The sequence below is a fragment of the Neovison vison genome, chromosome 13, assembly GCF_020171115.1.
Source record: "Neovison vison isolate M4711 chromosome 13, ASM_NN_V1, whole genome shotgun sequence".
In the NCBI taxonomy this organism is placed as follows: Eukaryota; Metazoa; Chordata; class Mammalia; order Carnivora; family Mustelidae; genus Neogale; species Neogale vison.
In genome coordinates, this window is record NC_058103.1 from 15,497,525 (window position 1) to 15,515,671 (window position 18,147).

The 18,147-nt window shown below is 39.0% G+C and overlaps 1 protein-coding gene across 2 annotated transcripts in view; it reads left to right on the forward strand.

Moving 5' to 3' along the window:
• YLPM1 (YLP motif containing 1) overlaps positions 1-18,147 on the forward strand; it is a 76,771-nt gene that overhangs the window by 15,511 nt on the left and 43,113 nt on the right. Inside the window, exon 5 of one of the 2 annotated variants that reach the window (XM_044231184.1) lies at positions 14,363-16,483. The exons of the other annotated variant lie outside the window; for it this stretch is intronic. Coding sequence (XP_044087119.1) covers positions 14,363-16,483 — 2,121 coding nt within the window. The remainder of the gene's footprint in view (positions 1-14,362; positions 16,484-18,147) is intronic. 2 annotated transcript variants of the gene reach the window in all.

The following is an 18,147-nucleotide window of genomic DNA, read 5'->3' on the forward strand; positions in this document are numbered from 1 at the left end:
GAAGGAGAGGGAGGGTCCCAAGCAGACTCTGTACTGAGCGTGGAGTCCAGTGAGGGGCTCAACCTCACGACTCTGAGATCATAACCTGAGCCGAAACCAAGAGTCAGACACTCAACCAACTGTACCACCCAGGTGCCCCGATCCACTTTTGAGTTCATTTTACTTCCTGTGACAAGTAGTTGATGGCCTCTTCTTAAACATTGGCACTGTGATAAGGAATACCAGCATAATAAGGTATTGACAGTTTTCTGGAAAGTTGTGCCTAAATGTCTTGCTGTCACTTCTGCCTGTTGATTCTAGATCTGGCTCTGTGGTATAACAGAGAATTATCTTATCCCCGTCTATAGCATGTCCCTGTGGTTCTTTAAACACTGCCCTCCTGTCTCTCCCATCGGGCCTTACCTGCTCTTCTCTGCCATCGCAGAAACTCAGATTCTTCTTTTCTTTTCACACTAACATTGTGTCTGGCCTCCTCCTGCTACGTTGCTCCTTGTCTCGAGGAGGGCCTTGAATTTGTCAGTCTCCTTCAGAATGAACACTTACTTCAGATGCAGGGAACCGAAGAGCCTGTTACCAGCTTTGTTATAAATAACGTACTTGTGTAGCTGAACAAAACATCTGTTTTGCTTCCCTGGTCTTTTTCACATTAGCCATTACTAGGGCAAGCCTCTCTCATCCCGAACTTGTGTAGTTGTTTTTGCTTTGTTTTTCTCTTTTTCTAAGACTTTATTTTACATTTCATCTAGTTAGGTTTGGGCCAACTTTCTGGTCTGCTGCAATCTTAATAAATGTTGATTATATTGCTTTTAGATGTTCCTCTCCAGCTTTTTCACGTGCAACTTTCATAAGGATGGCTTTTTTTGGTTTTTGAATTGGATCCTGCTCACATTATCTATCCTGTTTCTAAAACCTTTACCCAATCTAGCTTATGTCATTTCCATTTCTCTGATCCTTCTAGTTCTTTTGCTCACTTAGCTCATATCGCGTTTAATTTGTGACTATTGCCTAGGCATGGTTCTTTTTCCTCCTGTGTACCTAGGTTAAAAAAAGAAAAAATCAGTGGGAAGCTGGTAAGTGAATGAAAGAGACTGAGGTAGGAATAATCCACACTGTCAAGGAAACCTGCAAAAGCTGGGTAGAGAAACAAGAATGGAGAACACAGATAACTAACTTACCAATAACACACTATCAAAATAAAGTAATGTAAATTACTTTGAGTTTTTGAAAAATCCAGATTTACGCTGCTTTCTAAAAACTGTGAAGGTTTCCAAGAAGTCCAGTGGTAGAACTACATCATGTGTAAATTCCATACTGGAGCATCCGGGGCAGCTGTTTTGAAGTTGTGTGTATGTATGTGTATCATTTGATTCATCATGTCTTCTAGAAGACTACCACTGCTCTAAAACTGTTAGGTCAGTGGATGTTGGTTTCCCAGAACCCTTTATTTTTCAGTCATAAAATTTATTTATTAAAAGGTAACATACAGAGATATGCACAATCCTGAGTGCATAACTTAGTGAGTTTTCACAAAGTAAACTCACTCGTGTTATCACTACTGAGATCAAAACATGAAGAGAACTAGTGTCTTGAGTAGTATCCTCATGCCCCTTCCCTTTTTCCTTCACCCCAAAGATAACCACTAGACCAACTTTTTATATCATAGATTAGTTTTGCCCGTTTTTGAAGTTTTATAAATGGAATCCTACTGTGTGTACTCTTTTTGAGTCTGGCATCTTTCATTTGACATTGTTATTGTGAGATTCATCTCTGGTGTGTTCATTCCCATTTCTCTACAGTATTTTGTTTTGTGACTATACCACAGTCTATTTATCTAGTCTAATAGTGATGATCATTTAAGCTTTTGGTTATTACAAAAGCACTGCTTTGTGTCTTTTGGTGCTATATGTGTCCCTTTATATGTGTGTGTGTGTGTGTGTGTGTGTGTGTGTGTGTGTGTATTTTGTTTAGAAATGTACCAGCGATTGGAATTGCATCATTAGGGGGTAAGTATGGTTCTGCTTGGATAGATATTGTCAGACAGTTTTCTGAAACGATTGTGTCCATGTACATTCTCACCAGCGGGTTTTTTGCATCCTCATCAACACTTGGTATTGTTAAATTTTTAAATCTTAGCAATCTTGGTGGACATCTAGTGGTGTTATGGCATGGCTTTAATTTGTATTTCCCTGATTACGAATGAGGTGAACTTGTCTTTCTATTTGATTATTGTTAAGTTGAATTTCCTCTCTTATGAAATGCTGGTTGAGGTCTTTTCCCAGTTTTTCTATTGGGTTATGTATTTTTCTTACTGATTTGTAGGAATTCCTTATGTATGCTAGATATCATTCTGTGTCTAGATTGTCTCAACTGTTTCTCACTCTTATAGCCCTTTGTCTTTCTCATCCTCACTGTACTGAAAAAGTGTCATATTGATCCAGCGGACCCTTTTAACATTTTAAAGAAATTTTACAAATAACTTACAGAAGTAACAATAAAGGGATAGTGAAGAACAACTTATAGGAATTTTTATAAATATTTTACAAGTGCAGAGCTCTGCCTCAAGGAAATTTTGTCACATAAACGTAAACATAAAAGATGAAATAATCCTGTCACACATTCTCCTGGCAAAGCAAAACGGTCCAGGTTCTTGGCACAAAATATTATGTGATGATATCCTTCCAGTTTAATGACTAAGCGGATGACAGTACATTTCCTGTCTGTCCTTAGAAATCTATTGTTCACTCATCGAATCTTGAGTTTGAGAATATTAATCTAGGGTACTGTCATCTGAGGACTTAACAGTTGGAGATTTCACTTTTTTTTTTATTTCCTATGATTTCTTTTTTTTTCTTTTTAAGATTTTATTTATTTATTTGACAAAGAGAGAGATCGCAAGTAGGCAGAAAGGCAGGCAGAGAGAGAGAGGAGGAAGCAGGCTCCCCGCTAAGCAGAGAGCCCAATGAGGGACTCGATCCCAGGACCCCGAGATGAGATTTCACTTTTATTATCGGTTTCACAGCTTTATTAGAGCCTAGAGTGCTTCTGTCTCTGTGTTTATTTTTTGATTTTGACACAGCTTCCTCTCTCACTTTTCTTTGCCATGCTAGTCAGGAAATGAAAATTTCTAAATTCTCAATTGTGTTCAATGAGCCTAAAAGTAGGGTGTAATATTTTGGGCAATACAAAGTGGGGTGAGGTGACAGCTGTTTTCACGTTTGCTTCATCTTTTAGGCAAATCCATCATTCCTTCATTACCTTTGTATTTTAATCTTCTTTGGCATAGTTGGGGATAATTGATAAGTAATGATGAGTGAGTAATGAATTCTAGGATAAGGAAATTGCAGAATATTTAAGATATAGAAAAAAGTCACTTAGGATCCCATAGTATGTCTTAAATTTATGGAAGGCTGTAATGGACCCATATAGTAATTGCATGATAATGTAAGTTTTATTCTCTTTTTTAAGAGGTAAATTTTCTCTTTGTTCTCGGGAAAGCCTATAAGAAAAAAGTCATGAAATAGCAATCCTTATAATAGAACCATTTATTTTTTAAGAGTTTATTTCAATTCCAGTTAGTTAGCATACAGTGTAATGTGTGTTTGAGGTATTACAATATGGTGACCCAACACTTCCATGCAACTCCCGGTACGCATCACAGCAACTGCGCTTTCTAATTCCCGTCCTCTATTTATCCCATCCCCACCCCTGCCCACCTCTTCTCTGGTAACATCAGTTTTTTCTCTAGAGTTAGAGTCTGTTTCTTGTGAGGGGGGGGCACCTGGCTGGCTCAGCTGGTAGAGCATGGGACTCTTGATCTCAAGGCTGAGTTCAAGCCCTATGTTGGGAGTAGAGCCTACTTTAAAAAAGAAAATCTTTCTTGGTTTGTCTATTTTTTTTTCCCTTTACTCATTTGTTTTGTTTCTTAAATTCCACATGTGAGTGAAATCATCTGGTAATCATGTCTCTGACATTTTACTTAGCATAATGCTTTCCAGCTCCATCCACATTGTTGCAAATGGCAAGATTTCATTCTTTTTTGTGGCTGACTAATATTCCATTACACATACACATGTATATGTATATATACAAACACACACCCCACACACACATCTTTATCCATTCATCAGTGGATGGGCACTTGGGCTGTTTCCGTGATTTGGTTATTGTAGAAAATGCTGCTGTATACATTGGGGTGCATGTATCCTTTTGAATTAGTACTTGTGTATTCTTGGAGTAAATATATAGTAGTGCAATTATGGATCAAAGGGTAGTTCTCTTTTTAACTTTTTGAGGAGCATCCATACTGTTTTCTATAGTGGCTGTACCAGCTGGCATTCCCAGCAATGGTGTAAGAGGGTTCCCATTTCTCCACATCCTCGTCAACAACTTTTTTTCTTGTGTTGTTGATTTTAGCCATTCTCATAGGTGTGAGTATACTAGGCTGTCTAAAAACAAAACAAAACAATTCTAAAATTAGGATCCAGTGAAACCAGAGGAACCTCAAAGGTTAATGGTGTCTTTTGATTAATAGACATCATTGATTTTAACTTAATAGTCTAATTTGTTGATCTTTTCCTTCATGGTTGGTGCTTTTTTGTGTCCCACTTTAAGAAACCTTTGTTTACTGCAAAGCCGTAAATACATTATCCTATTTTATCTTCTGTCTTTTATTGTTTTACCTTTTATTTTTAGGTCAACAATCTATATAGAATTGATTGTTCGTTAATGTGTGGTATGAGGTAGGGGTCATGGTTTATTATTTTTCATATGGCTGTGTAGTTGACCCCAGTGCCATTTATTGAAAAAGTCATCTTTTCCTTACTGTGTTGGTAGTAAGTCCATCACGAGTCAAATGACTATATGTGGGAATTTATTTCTGGACTCTATTTGTCCAGAAATGCACCAGTATCCTGTTTTAATTACTGTAGTTTTGTTAATAAATCTTGATATCTCTTAGTATAAGTCCTCCAATTCTGTGTCTCTAGATCAGAGGTTGGCAAACTTTCTCTGTGAAGGGCCAGATGGTAAATATTTTTAGGCTTTGTAGACCATGTTTGGTTTCTGTCAAATATTTTTCTTTCTTCCTTTTATTTTTCACCTTTAAAAATGTTTAAAAAATCATTCTTAACTGTATTTGCCCCATGGGCCTTAGTTTACTGACCCCCAGTCTAGATTGACTTGTCTATTCTTGGTCCTCTCTCTTTCCCACATAATGCTTAGAATCAGCTTGTCATTTTTCAGAAACCTGCTGGAATTTTGATGAAAATTGCATAGAATCTCTTGACCATTTTGCACAAGACTTGCCATCTTTGTAATATCTTGGCTTCTAATCTGTCACACATACTTTTTGATTGGTTTTCAGGTTGGAATTGTGGACCTCTTCTGTTCTGTACCTGTCTTATTAGGTTTAGTAAGGGATTATAAACACTATAATTTTACTCTTTGCTTCCATTTGTTATGGTTGTTCCTGTTTTTAGAGATTACTCTTGGGGGGAATTTTGATTTTAGGATCTTGGTTGTACGTATTAGAAAATAACTGAAAAATTATCTCACATGAAAATTAAAAGGACAGGAATTTGGTTCCAGAATTGAGTATTTTGTAATTCCCATGGTCAGCTGATTTGAGTATGTTTTTATAACTGTTGTGACATAAGGTGTTATCTTGTTTAAGGGTATATGTATTTCTGCATACCTCTTAAGTTTTTATACCAACATTTGGAGTCTATTTTTTAATGTCAAATCATTTATAAAGTTTTATAAATTACCTCTAATGGTTTCATACCTAGTTTGGGGGTTTTTATTTTTTAGAAGTTTATGGAATGCCTAACTGTACAACAATTTTCTGAATATTTAAATACCAAATATTTGTTTTTCTTTTCATCTAATCAATGGGCAATGCATGTGTTTTGATGTGATTGTATTCAGTGAATATATACTATGTTTGTACTTTATTTCAAATGTTTTTATATGTTAAAAAGGTCATAGCATTTCATTGTATTGATGTAAACATGACATTTTTGTGCATACTTTTAAATTGAATATCTCTTAATATATTTCTTCTAAAGGCTTAAGAATTCTTTACTTTTATAAATACAAAAGGTTTTGATAGTCTTACATTTTGTTACATCCTCAAGCTTTAAAAATTTGAAAGTGCAGTGCTGATAAATAATTGCCATTTACGTGTAGTGTTGAAAGTATATTTCAGTTGCTTTAACATTTTCTTACTCCCCAAATAAAAATAAAATGATGACCCTTCGCTGTTGATCAGCAATTTAATCTGAAAGCAAAGCGCCCTCCCCTTTAAGGAATCTGCATATTGTATGTGCGGGCATGACGCTTGTAGTAATGAGTTCCTTAACTTTTACAGCCTTGCCACTGTGTTCTCTTCTTCCTTATCTGCACATCCTTTAGTGCCTCTGGCTTCGTTTTTTCTTCCTCTGGCTTTGACACGTGCTCTTCTCTTTGTCTGGAATCCCTTTCCTGTCAGTTTTTGCTTTATTACTTCCTATTTTTCCTGCCCTAGGGGCAGGGAGCCCTAATTATGTGTTGAGATCCTTCAGTGAGTCAGACCATGAGGATCCCTCAGTGAACAAGGCCAACATGTCCCATTTGATCAAATTGTGTTCTAATTGTTGGTTTACTTGCCTCACTCATCCCGTGGACTGTGAACTCGAGTTATGTATCCATTTATTTCTAGAGCTGACAGGTCCTGACAGGTGTTCAGTCAGTCTTAGTTATGCCAGAATGTCTTGGTTATGGACAAAATTCTGTAGGCGTTCACAGTCTGGGTAGGAAGGCAGTTCATTTGTATTCAGACTTGTTGATAAAACTGGGTAACAAATGCACAAGGGTTCTTACTCTTGTACCTTGTGGAGGATAGTCTTACTTAACACTGAAGTGAACTAGTGATTATTGAATTGAATACAAAGCCGATGGCTTTACACAATTTTAATGATCTCAGGTGTTTTTCCAGGCACTTTGAATTAATAAATGTAACTTCAAGAAAAGGAACTAAACCATCACAATCCGTGAAACAGTATCATAAATAGGTAAATAAGTAAATAAGTGACCTCCATCCTAAGCGTTGTGGTGTATCCTTTGACAAGTCTCTGGTCAGCTCCTTTTCCTTTGCCTGACAATAACGATGCCAAGCCTTCACCACTTTGCAGAGACCATCTGCACTAGTGCTGCTTTCTTTGTTTCCACAAACATTTTTATTTTGCTTTGTATCTTTATTTTAGCTTCCTGCCTCCTAGAGAAAATCAAGGCTTTCAGGCCCAGTGAAACTCACTTCCTGCCCTTCTGTTTACCTTATTATCCTCATCTTTCTTCTTCTAGCCTCAGAGTAAGTCCTTCTTCCTCATGGTTAGGGGTAATCTCTTTGTGCCACTTAAATTCATTTTACATTTTTATCCAAGTGGTACATACCTACAGTTTGGAAAAATCAGGCAAAGCCTCCAGCCTAGATTCTAATGACATCTTTTAATTCTTTAGCTGTTTCTTCTGGTAATTACCTTCCTGTCACTAAATAATATGCTCTGGCTTTCTTGACTTACACATTTTAGATGTTATATATTTGCTTCCAGGTCTGATAAGGATTTAATTCTTACGCTACTCCAACCCCATCTGTCTAATAATACATTTATATCACTGCTGTTAGATAAGTAAACCAGGTTTGCTATAGAGGTAAGCAGTGTGTTATATTTTCTTTAGCGTAATGACTTTTCTAGAATTTCCAATTGTCTTCTTGAAAAATATTTAAAATAATTCTCCAACCCTAGTCTCAAAAGCACCAGCTCTTTTTTTCCTGAGGACATTGCTCTCCCAAATTTATTCATCTTCTTGCTTTTCACCTGGGCAGGTTGGGTGGTTGGTTGCTCAAAAGATCTGCCATATGGCTGTTCCTTCAGCATTTCCCTTGACTATCCTCCTGGATTGGATTCACTCTCTACTGAATCTCATGGCTTCCTGTTTGTGGTTTAGTGCCCCTTTTTCCCCAGAGTGCCTGCCCAAGTTGCTTACTGAGAGATTGTGGGTTGGAGGTAGGTACATTTTCTGAGTCTTGTGTGTGTGATAATACTTTTATTCTAACCTCACACTTGATTAATCATTTGGATATAGAATTTGAAGTTGAGCATTTAAAATTTTTTGATGTAGTTAAACTAAAAAAATTAGTTCACCCATTTCCCCCGTACCCTACACCTGCCTCTGGCAACCACGAGCCTGTTCTCTGTATCTAGGAGCTTGGTTTTTTCCTACTGATTTATTTATTTTTACATTCCACATGTAAGAGAGCTCATACAGTATTTGTCTGACTTACTTCACTTAGCATAATGCCCTCGAGGTTTATCTATACTGTCACAATTGGCAAGATTTCATTCTTTTTCATGGCTGAATAATATTCAGTTCAGTATTCACTTTCTTTATCCATTCTTCCATCGATGGATGCTGAGGTTGTTTCCATATTTTTGCTATTGTGAATAATGCTGCAGTGAACATGAGGATGCATGTATCTTTTCAAGTTAGTTTTTTGTTTTCTTCACGTACAAATACCCAGAAGTGGAATTGATGTATCATGTGGTAGTTTTACTTTTGATTTTTTGAGGAACCTTCATACTGATTTCCTTGTGGCAGCACCATTTACATTCCCACTGACAGTGTACAAGAGTTCTCTTTTTTCCATATCCTTGCCAACACTTGTTATTTCTAGTCTTTTTGAAAATAGCCATTCTAACAGGTGTAGGGTAATGTCTCATTGTGGTTTTGGTTTTGTTTTAATTTATTTATTTGACAGAGATCACAAGTAGGCAGAGAGGCAGGCAGAGAGAGAGGGGGGAAGCAGGCTCCCCGCTAAGCAGAGAACCTGATGAAGGGCTCTATCCCAGGACCCTGGGATCATGACCTGAGCCGAAGGCAGAGGCTTAACCCACTGAGCCACCCAGGCGCCCCTCTCATTGTGGTTTTGATTTGCACTTCCTGAATGCAGGAAAGATGCATACAAAAGATGTAGAATATCTTTTCATGTACCTACTGGCCATCTGTATACCTTCTTTGGAAGAATATCAGTTCAGATCTTCTGCCCATTTTTTAATCAGATTGTCTGTATTTTTGCCAGAGTTGTATGAGTTCTTTCCTTATCAGATATAATATTTGCAAGTATTTTCTCCCAATCAATGGGTTGCCTTTCTGTTTTTTGTTGATGGTATTCATTTTGTTTTTCTGTTTCTTAAGGTTTTTTTAAATCTGTTTGACAGAGAAAGAGACAGCAAGAGAGGGAACACAAGCAGGGGGAGTGGGAGAAGGAGAATGTAGGTTTTGCACTGAGCAGGGAGCCCGATGTGGGGCTCAATCCCAAGACCCTGGGATCAGCCGAAGGCCATAGATGCTTATCTGAGTGAGCCACCCAGGTGCCCTCATTGATGGTTTTCTTTGCTGTACAGAAGCTTTGTAGTTTAATGTGGTCCCACTTGTTTATTTTTGCTTTTTGCTTTTGATATCAGATTCGAAAAATCATTGCCAGGACCTATGCCAAGGAGCTTACCTCTTGTTTTTTTCTAGGAGTTCTTTGGTTTGGGGTCTTACTTTCAAGTCTTTAATCCATTTTGAGTTAGTTTTTGTGTATAGTATGAGATAGCACCATAGTTGCGTTCTCTCATATGTGGCTGTTTGATGATTTTCCCAGGATGATTTATTGAAGAGACTGTCCTTTCTCCATTGTATATTCGTGGCTCCTCTGTCATAAAGTAATTGACCATATATGTGCAGGTTTATTTTGGGCCTTTCTCTTCTGTTCCATTGATCTGTGTGTCTGTTTTTATGCCAGTACCAAACTGTTTAATACCATTTAAGTATTGACGTTGAACGTAATTATTCCTCAAGGTTTTAGGAACATCATTCTATTTTCTTCTGTCACTTAGTGTAGATGCTGTACTGTTGTGATTCTTGTCCTTTTATTTTTTTAATTAAAAAATTTTTTTAAATTCTTGTCCTTTTTAGATGACTTCTCCCTATTGCCAGAAACTCCCCCCCCTCCCCTAGTATTCTAAAAGTTCATAGTTTGTTTTGTTTTGTTTTACTAATTATACTGGGTATTTGGTGAGCTAGGGTCTTTCTGTCTGGATATGAGAGTCTCTTAATTCTTAAATTTTTATGCTATTTCTTCATTAATTTTTTTTTCTTCTTTTATGTTTTTCTCTTTCTGGAATTCCTTGTTTGTAGACTTTTGGACCTGCTAGATTGATTTTGTCTCTTTTCTCTTTCATTTGGTTGTACTTTGAGATACTACTAACCCTTTTATTGCATTTTGTTTGGATAATTTTTTTAAAAATTTCTGTAGTTCTTTTGGTTCTGATCCTTTTTTATATACAGCAAATTGATTTATAGCTACAGTATCTTTAAGAATCTCTCTGAGGATATTATTTGGGTTTTGGTTTTTTTTTTAAAGTTCTCTTGTGTTTTTTGCATTATCTCTGTTTTCTCCAGATTTAGGACCTTGTTTACCTTTGGTCTCTTCCTTTTGTTTTAGAGATATTCCTCAAATATCTAGATATTAAAATAAATATCCATTTATATTTAAGAATGGGGGACACAGACAAGCTAATTGGAAACTCTCTGTGCATATGGGGGGCTTATCAACTATTCTTGCTCTCACTCAGTAAATTCAGGCTTTGTTTTAGGTGGTAGGGCAAAGAACTGTCTGCTAAAGTTAGAGGGCCCTCAGATTCAAAAATTTAGGGACTTTCAGCCTAAAGAAAGTCTGGTTGATGGTTCTGAATATAGATTTTAATTTACATATTTTAGCCCTCAAGTCTTATTTCTGTCCTTCGTGGTATCTGAGAATGTTGACTCTCTAGGGTTCTGTGAGCAAACCAGCCCCATTTTTATTTTATGTCCTTCTACTACCATCATTCTAAACTGCAGCTTCTCCTTGCTCCATATGTTACCATTCATGTTTGCTCTTTGTCTTCCAGAATGTAAAAACAAAATTCTCATCTGCTGTTGGTCTCCTTTCTGTTTATAATGGATTTATGTATATCAAAATTCCTTGTGATAACTCTGTGTGATGTCAGTTTGGCTAGGCTGTAGTACTCTTCCCAGAGATCCCTTATATGTTTCTGATTTGGGTGGGTCACAAGGGAGATTTTTGCATCTGACATAAAATATTTATCCCTGGACGACTGAAAAAAGATTCTTACCTATTTCCTGGAAGAGGATATAAAGTCCCTTTTTTGTCCTTGGAAAAATCTTCATTCTTCTAGCTGGTTCACACTCTCTGACACTCTGTAATTTAAACTCTTGAGATATAAAATTAACTATTATTTATACATCTTATGTTAGATGATAAGGAAGAAAAATCAACCAACAATATTTGACTAATAATATGTATATATTTAAACATACCAAATTAAGGAAGAAATACTCAAAACTATTACAGTTCTTTCTGCAACTGGTCATGTAACTATAGTTGGTATTTATAACTTCCTTCTTCCACTACCCATTTTCTTTTCTTTTCTTTCTTTTTTTTTTTTTTTTAAAGAAGCCTTTATTTTAAAGAGAGAGAGAGCGAGCACAGGCAGACAGAATGGCAGGCAGAGGCAGAGAGAGAAGCAGGCTCCCCGCCAAGCAAGGAGCCCGATGTGGGACTCAATCCCAGGACGCTGGGATCATGACCTGAGCTGAAGGCAGCTGCTTAACCAACTGAGCCACCCAGGCGTCCCCCACTACCCATTTTATAGTCCCTTTGCTCTCAGCATGCACCTCAGGTAGTCCTGTTTTTTTCCTGGTGGAGTGACCCAAACCTTCATTCCTGAAGGGTCTGGGCTATTGACAAGCCTATCTGAATTGAGTTACTGTAATTTTTAATTGACTTTAATCACAGAACACGGAAGTGCTAAGAGGTGTTCTAGAGGCTCTCCATTGCAGACATAGTCTTCCTTATCCTCATTGTGCAGTAGTAACCCAATTTCCCCTTTCAGCTCAGGGCCAAGTCACCCCCAGCCAGTACAGTAAGTCCCTTCTTTGCCTTTTTTTTTTTTTTTAAAGATTTTATTTATTTATTTGGCAGACAGAGATCACAAGCAGGCAGAGAGGCAGGCAGAGAGAGAGAGAGGAGGAAGCAGGCTCCCTGCTGAGCAGAGAACCTGATGTGGGGCTCGATCCCAGGACCCTGGGATCATGACCTGAGCCGAAGGCAGAGGCTTTAACCCACTGAGCCACCCAGGCGCCCCACCTTCTTTGCCTTTGATCAGAACCCAAAGTAGCCAGGTGGCGGTCTCAAGTTGAGTTTAATGGAGTTATTGTTGTGTCCCCTGATGAGAGCATTCCTCCCTTTGATACTAAAAGACTTCTAGACCATCAAAACCTGATGGCTATTCCTGATAGGCATAGGAGATAAATGTTTTATCCGAAACTGAAATTTTTATTTTTCACTGATTTCCCAAGCAAATAAGAGAAAAACTCTATCTCATTAAAAGCATGAAAGGTATCACCATCGGTTGATGCCTAAGCCAGAAACCTTGGAATCATCCTAAATTCTTTTGTTATCATTTTAATCTCCCCTGTTAGAAAATCCGATCCATTTTACCGTCCTTCACATCTCTCACTTTTATCTCCTCTACATCCTCATGTCAGTCACTGCCATAGAACAGGCTTCACTTTCATTTACCCAAATTGTAGAAACAATCTACAAAAGACTTTTCCCACCTATCCATCTGCGACTTTTCTGCTAGGGCAATCTTTTTAAAAATCAGACTGTCTGTAGTTGGCTCTAAGTCTCATTAAGTAATTCCCAGCTTCTTACCCAGCTGAATTAATTCATCTATGGTAACAAACCCACAGTCACATGCTTTAATATATTAGAGGTTTATTCTTTCTCAGCACTTACGTGATGGCTGTCCAATGTCAAGAGTCCAGGTTCCTTCTAATTTGTTACTTTTCATCCCTTCATGTAATGCCCTTATCTGCATGGTCCAAGATGCTTCCCCACCATGTCAGAGCCAGCATGAAAAAGGAAATATTGAAGAGGAAGATGTGCCCTTCCTCTTATAACCCAGGAAGGTATAACCAGAAGGATGCGCCAGTCATTTTTCACTCTCAGCCCATTGGCCAGAACATGGCTACAAGTCCTAGCCGCAGGAGAATTTGGGAGAGTCAGTCTTTAGTTTGGTTAGCTTTGTGTCCAGCTAAAAATGAAGAGGCTTAGTTACTGAAGGAAAAGGGGGAATGACTACTGGAGGAGCACCAGTAGTCTCTGCACAAGGCATACAAGGTCTCCTGGAGATTGATTCTTGCCTACTCTTTACCTTGTCTCTTCGTTCCCTCCCTTCGCACTCCTTTCCTGGCTGTCACCTACTCTGGCTCCTCTTTGCTGCCGCCATGCTGAACTGTTTGCAGACATGCCATGCTGCTGTGTGTTTCTCTGCTTTCCTCACAGTGCTTCCTTAACCTTCGATGCCCTCGCCACCCATTTCCCTTATTTCCAATACACTCTGCTAGCCTGGCCTCAGAGAATGTGTCTTTCCAGACTTAATGTCAGCATCATCTATTGTATAAAGCCTTTATTGCATAGCAGCCCATACCCCCTTAGTCTGGTAGAAATGACCATCCCCTCCTCTGTTGCCTTTGTTAAATGCAGATAGACTTTTGTCATTGTACCTCTGGGCACTTATTTACACTTAGATTCTCTTTCTCTTCGATTGTAAACCCTTTGAAGGCAACAGATGACATTTTATTTGTATATCCCTGGGATGTACTATAGTGCTTGGCAGGGGATGTGCACTAAAAATTTACAGAATGAGCAAGTAGGTCCATAGCAGATTTTTAGGGCCCTGTCCAGACTTTAAAATGTCAGGGTGCACTCCTAAGATATAGCTGGCTACTGTCTTTTTGAATTTTTGTCAGTTAGTCCGGATGATATTAGTTCCAACAATATTTATAATCATCCCTTATTATAGTAGTAATCGTTTCCTGTTTAGTTTTTGGCTGTATTTTAATTCTAAAAGTACGCTCAGAATTAGCTGTGGCATTTTTTTCCCATTAAAAGTGAGTGGACTTTTCCATCTATTAAGTCACAATGTTTATATTTGCTTTTTAACAATTTAGTGTATCAGTGACTTGCTGCAGGAGATGTTTTGAAGTGAATTATAATAATACTGATGTGAATTCCAAAGCCTGTCCTGAGACCTTCTGAGCACTGCCACTTTAGCATACTGATTCTAGGTAGATGCCTCAGGATTTATATGATGACTGAAAGAGTCATTTTTGTAAACAGATTCTAAGGCACGATTGCCTTAAATATTCTTACATGGAGAATATTTTTTTTCTGCTTTACTGTCTTGAGTAATATCTTTTGTTTTACTTGTAGATTTGATGGTCCTCGAAGATTTGAGGATTTAGGGTCAAGGTGTGAAGGACCGAGACCCAAAGGGCCTCGTTTTGAAGGAAATCGCCCCGATGGGCCAAGACCCAGATATGAAGGTCACCCACCAGAGGGCACTAAAAGCAAATGGGGAATGATTCCCCGGGGGCCAGCATCTCAGTTTTATATTACCCCCAATACGTCCCTCAGTCCTCGACAAAGTGGACCACAGTGGAAAGGCCCCAAGCCAGCTTTTGGACAGCAGCATCAGCAGCAACCTAAGTCACAAGCAGAACCTCTTTCAGGAAACAAAGAACAATTAGCAGACACCAATAGTAACCAGCAGAAGAATTTTAAAATGCAGTCAGCTACATTTTCCATTGCTGCAGATGTAAAGGACACCAAGGCGGCTCAGTCAAATGAGAATCTAAGCGACTCTCAACAAGAGCCACCTAAAAGCGAAGTCTCGGAAGGGCCCATAGAGCCTTCTGATTGGGACCAGAATTCTCAAAGTATGGAGACTCAAATGGACAAAGCCCAAGCTGTTACTCAGCCTGTATCCCTTGCAAATAAACCTCTACCTTCTCAATCTGCTTTTCCCTCAAAACCAGGGGGGATGGAGGGAGGAGCAGCAGTGACAACGTCATCGTCATTAACTGCAGATAATGATTTTAAACCTTTGGGTATCGGTCTGCCCCATTCAGAAAACAGCCAAGAGAAGGGGCTGCCTCGGCCAGATAACAGAGATAATAGGTTAGAAGGCAATCGAGGCAGCAGTTCATCTTACAGAGGTCCTGGGCAAAGCAGGATGGAAGACACACGGGAAAAAGGACTAGTGAATAGAGGTCGAGGCCAGGCGCTCAGCCGTGGCCCAGGGTTGGTCAAGCAAGAAGACTTTCGTGATAAGATGATGGGTAGAAGAGAAGACAGTCGAGAGAAGATGAATAGAGGAGAAGGCAGCCGAGACAGAGGGTTGATGAGGCCAGGAGGCAGTCGAGAGAAAGTGCCAGGTGGTCTGCAAGGCAGCCAGGACAGGGGTAGAGCTGGCAGCCGAGAAAGGGGACTACCTCGAAGGGCTGGCAGTCAGGAGAGAGGACCACCTCGAAGGGCTGGGAGTAGAGAGAGAGTACCACCACGAAGAGCCGGGAGTAGGGAGAGGGGACCACCTCGAGGGCCAGGCAGTAGGGAAAGGGGACTGGGAAGACCAGATTTTGTTCGTGACAGAGGTCCATTTAGACCAGAACCAGGAGATGGTGGGGAAAAAATGTATCCATATCACCGAGATGAGCCTCCTAGGGCTCCATGGAACCATGGAGAAGAGAGAGGGCATGAAGAGTTCCCATTAGATGGTAGAAATGCTCCAATGGAACGAGAAAGACTTGATGATTGGGATAGAGAAAGATACTGGAGAGAATGTGAACGTGACTATCAAGAAGAAACACTAGATCCATATAACAGAGAGGACAGGTTCTCAGCACCACCATCTCGGTCTCATGATGGAGATAGACGAGGCCCTTGGTGGGATGATTGGGAGAGAGATCAGGATATGGATGAGGACTACAACAGGGAAATGGACAGGGACTTGGACAGGGATGTGGATCGGATTGGAAGACCCATGGATATGTATGATAGAAATTTGGATAATGAGTGGGACAGAGATTATGGGAGACCACTGGATGAACAAGAATCACAGTTTCGTGAACGGGATATTCCATCTCTTCCACCTTTACCACCCCTCCCACCTCTTCCACCTTTGGATAGATATCGGGATGATAGATGGAGAGAAGAAAGAAATCGAGACCATGGGTATGATCGAGATTTTCGTGATAGGGGTGAGTTGAGGATCCGAGAGTATCCAGAAAGAGGAGATACATGGCGGGAAAAGAGAGATTATATCCCTGACAGAATGGACTGGGAAAGAGAACGGTTGTCAGACAGATGGTACCCATCTGATGTGGATAGACATTCCCCCATGGCGGAACATATGCCCTCCTCACATCATTCTTCTGAAATGATGGGGTCGGATACAAACTTAGACTCTGACCAAGGCCTTGGAGGGGTAATGGTTCTCAGTCAGAGGCAGCACGAAATCATTTTGAAAGCTGCACAAGAACTGAAAATGCTTCGGTAAGTTGACTACTTAAGATCATTTCTTTTAGTCAAAACCACATGCAGACTGCTCTTTTAAAGTGATGTGATATATTTGAATGGAATAATTTTGCTTCAAGTTCTTATCTTATAATTTTAATTTGTAACCTGGCCGTTCAGTGCTGTTTTAGGGTTAGGATATGTATTTAGGAACTGTGTTAATTATAAGCTTATGTCCTGAAATGTGAAAATTTGGTAGCCACTCTTGGCTTTTATAGATGTGTTGCGGACATACCGTATACTTGTGCATGTTTCAAGTGTCAAACTTCAACTTTCCAGTGCTCTGGACTTCACAGAGCTCATATGTAATACCTTCCCCCTCCCACCCCTCCCAGGAGGCATTTTGTTCTTTGGTATTAGATCTCATAGACTTCATATTGCTAATCTTCGATAAAACTTTGGAAAGTGCTGTAAGGTTTTTCTCTGCTGAAGCCAAGAATGGTTTACCTGGAAGTGTCCTCAGATTTGTCTAACCATTGATACTTTCTTTCTGGGGTGTTTTATCTTTCCTTATAACTAGAAGCAGATATCTCTACTTGAGGATGTTACTTGTTTCTGCATAATCAAATATTTTCTTTGTGAAGTGGAGACTAGAACTTGGATTTCTTGATTTACAATCACCTATGTATAGGGATCTACATAATGCTTCCCAGGTAGTTGCAATAAAAATAAATAAAATAAAAAAGCTAACATTGCATGCTTACTATGTGCCTGGAACTGTATTGAATACTTTGTATATATTCATTTAATCCTTAAACCAACTGTATTGTGAGAGGAGAATTTAGGAGTCATTGATAGATTGTAAGCCTTGGAGTAATTTCTTAGGAATTAACAGTGTTTTGAGAAAATAAAGTAATGGTTAGGTTTTGATATATTCCAGTGTATTATGTTTCCTTCATTTTTCAATTCTGGTCTACATTTGTGGATTATACCAGTTGAAATTATAACTGCAGCTTTATGACTGGAAAAGTGTAATGAGGAAAAGTACCTGTAGGTCCAGATGAAAGATCTGGTACCTTGGGCAGCACAGGAGATTTCTGTCTATAGAAGATACGCTGTGAGAGATTGGACGCTTCCAGATGACTCATGAAGAAGGTGTGAAAACATGCTAGAGAACATTTAGTTGCTACACTGTTCAGTTTTAAGTTACAGACACCTTTAATTTAACCTCCACTGTGTGGGGGGCACTGTGCTAATAATTTAGTATATATTATCTCAGTCCTCCTGTCTTAAATCCTTTTATCTCAAAGGCCTGCAGAGATAAGTAGACGCATCCGCATCCATATCCTCGCTTCACAGATGACACTAAAGCTCAGAGAGGTTAAGTCCACTTGGCTAATCAGTGGCAAACCCAGAATTTGAATGCAGTCTGTCCAGCTCTAAAAGCTGTTTTGTTCATGGAGAACACCAAGCTGATTGGTGTTTGCAAGCTGCCAAGGTTTCTTTCCTTTTCTTTTTAAAATTTCCTTGTCATCCATTATTGCTTTATATGGAAATGCTGGATAAAAGGTGCTTCTTCTTCACCATCTTTTTTTTATAAAGCTCTTTCTAGGCAACATAAACATAATTAAAATATATGAAGGTGATGGGTAAGAATTGTCATAGTTGAATACATGTAAGCTATGTTGTATTGGTGTACAGTC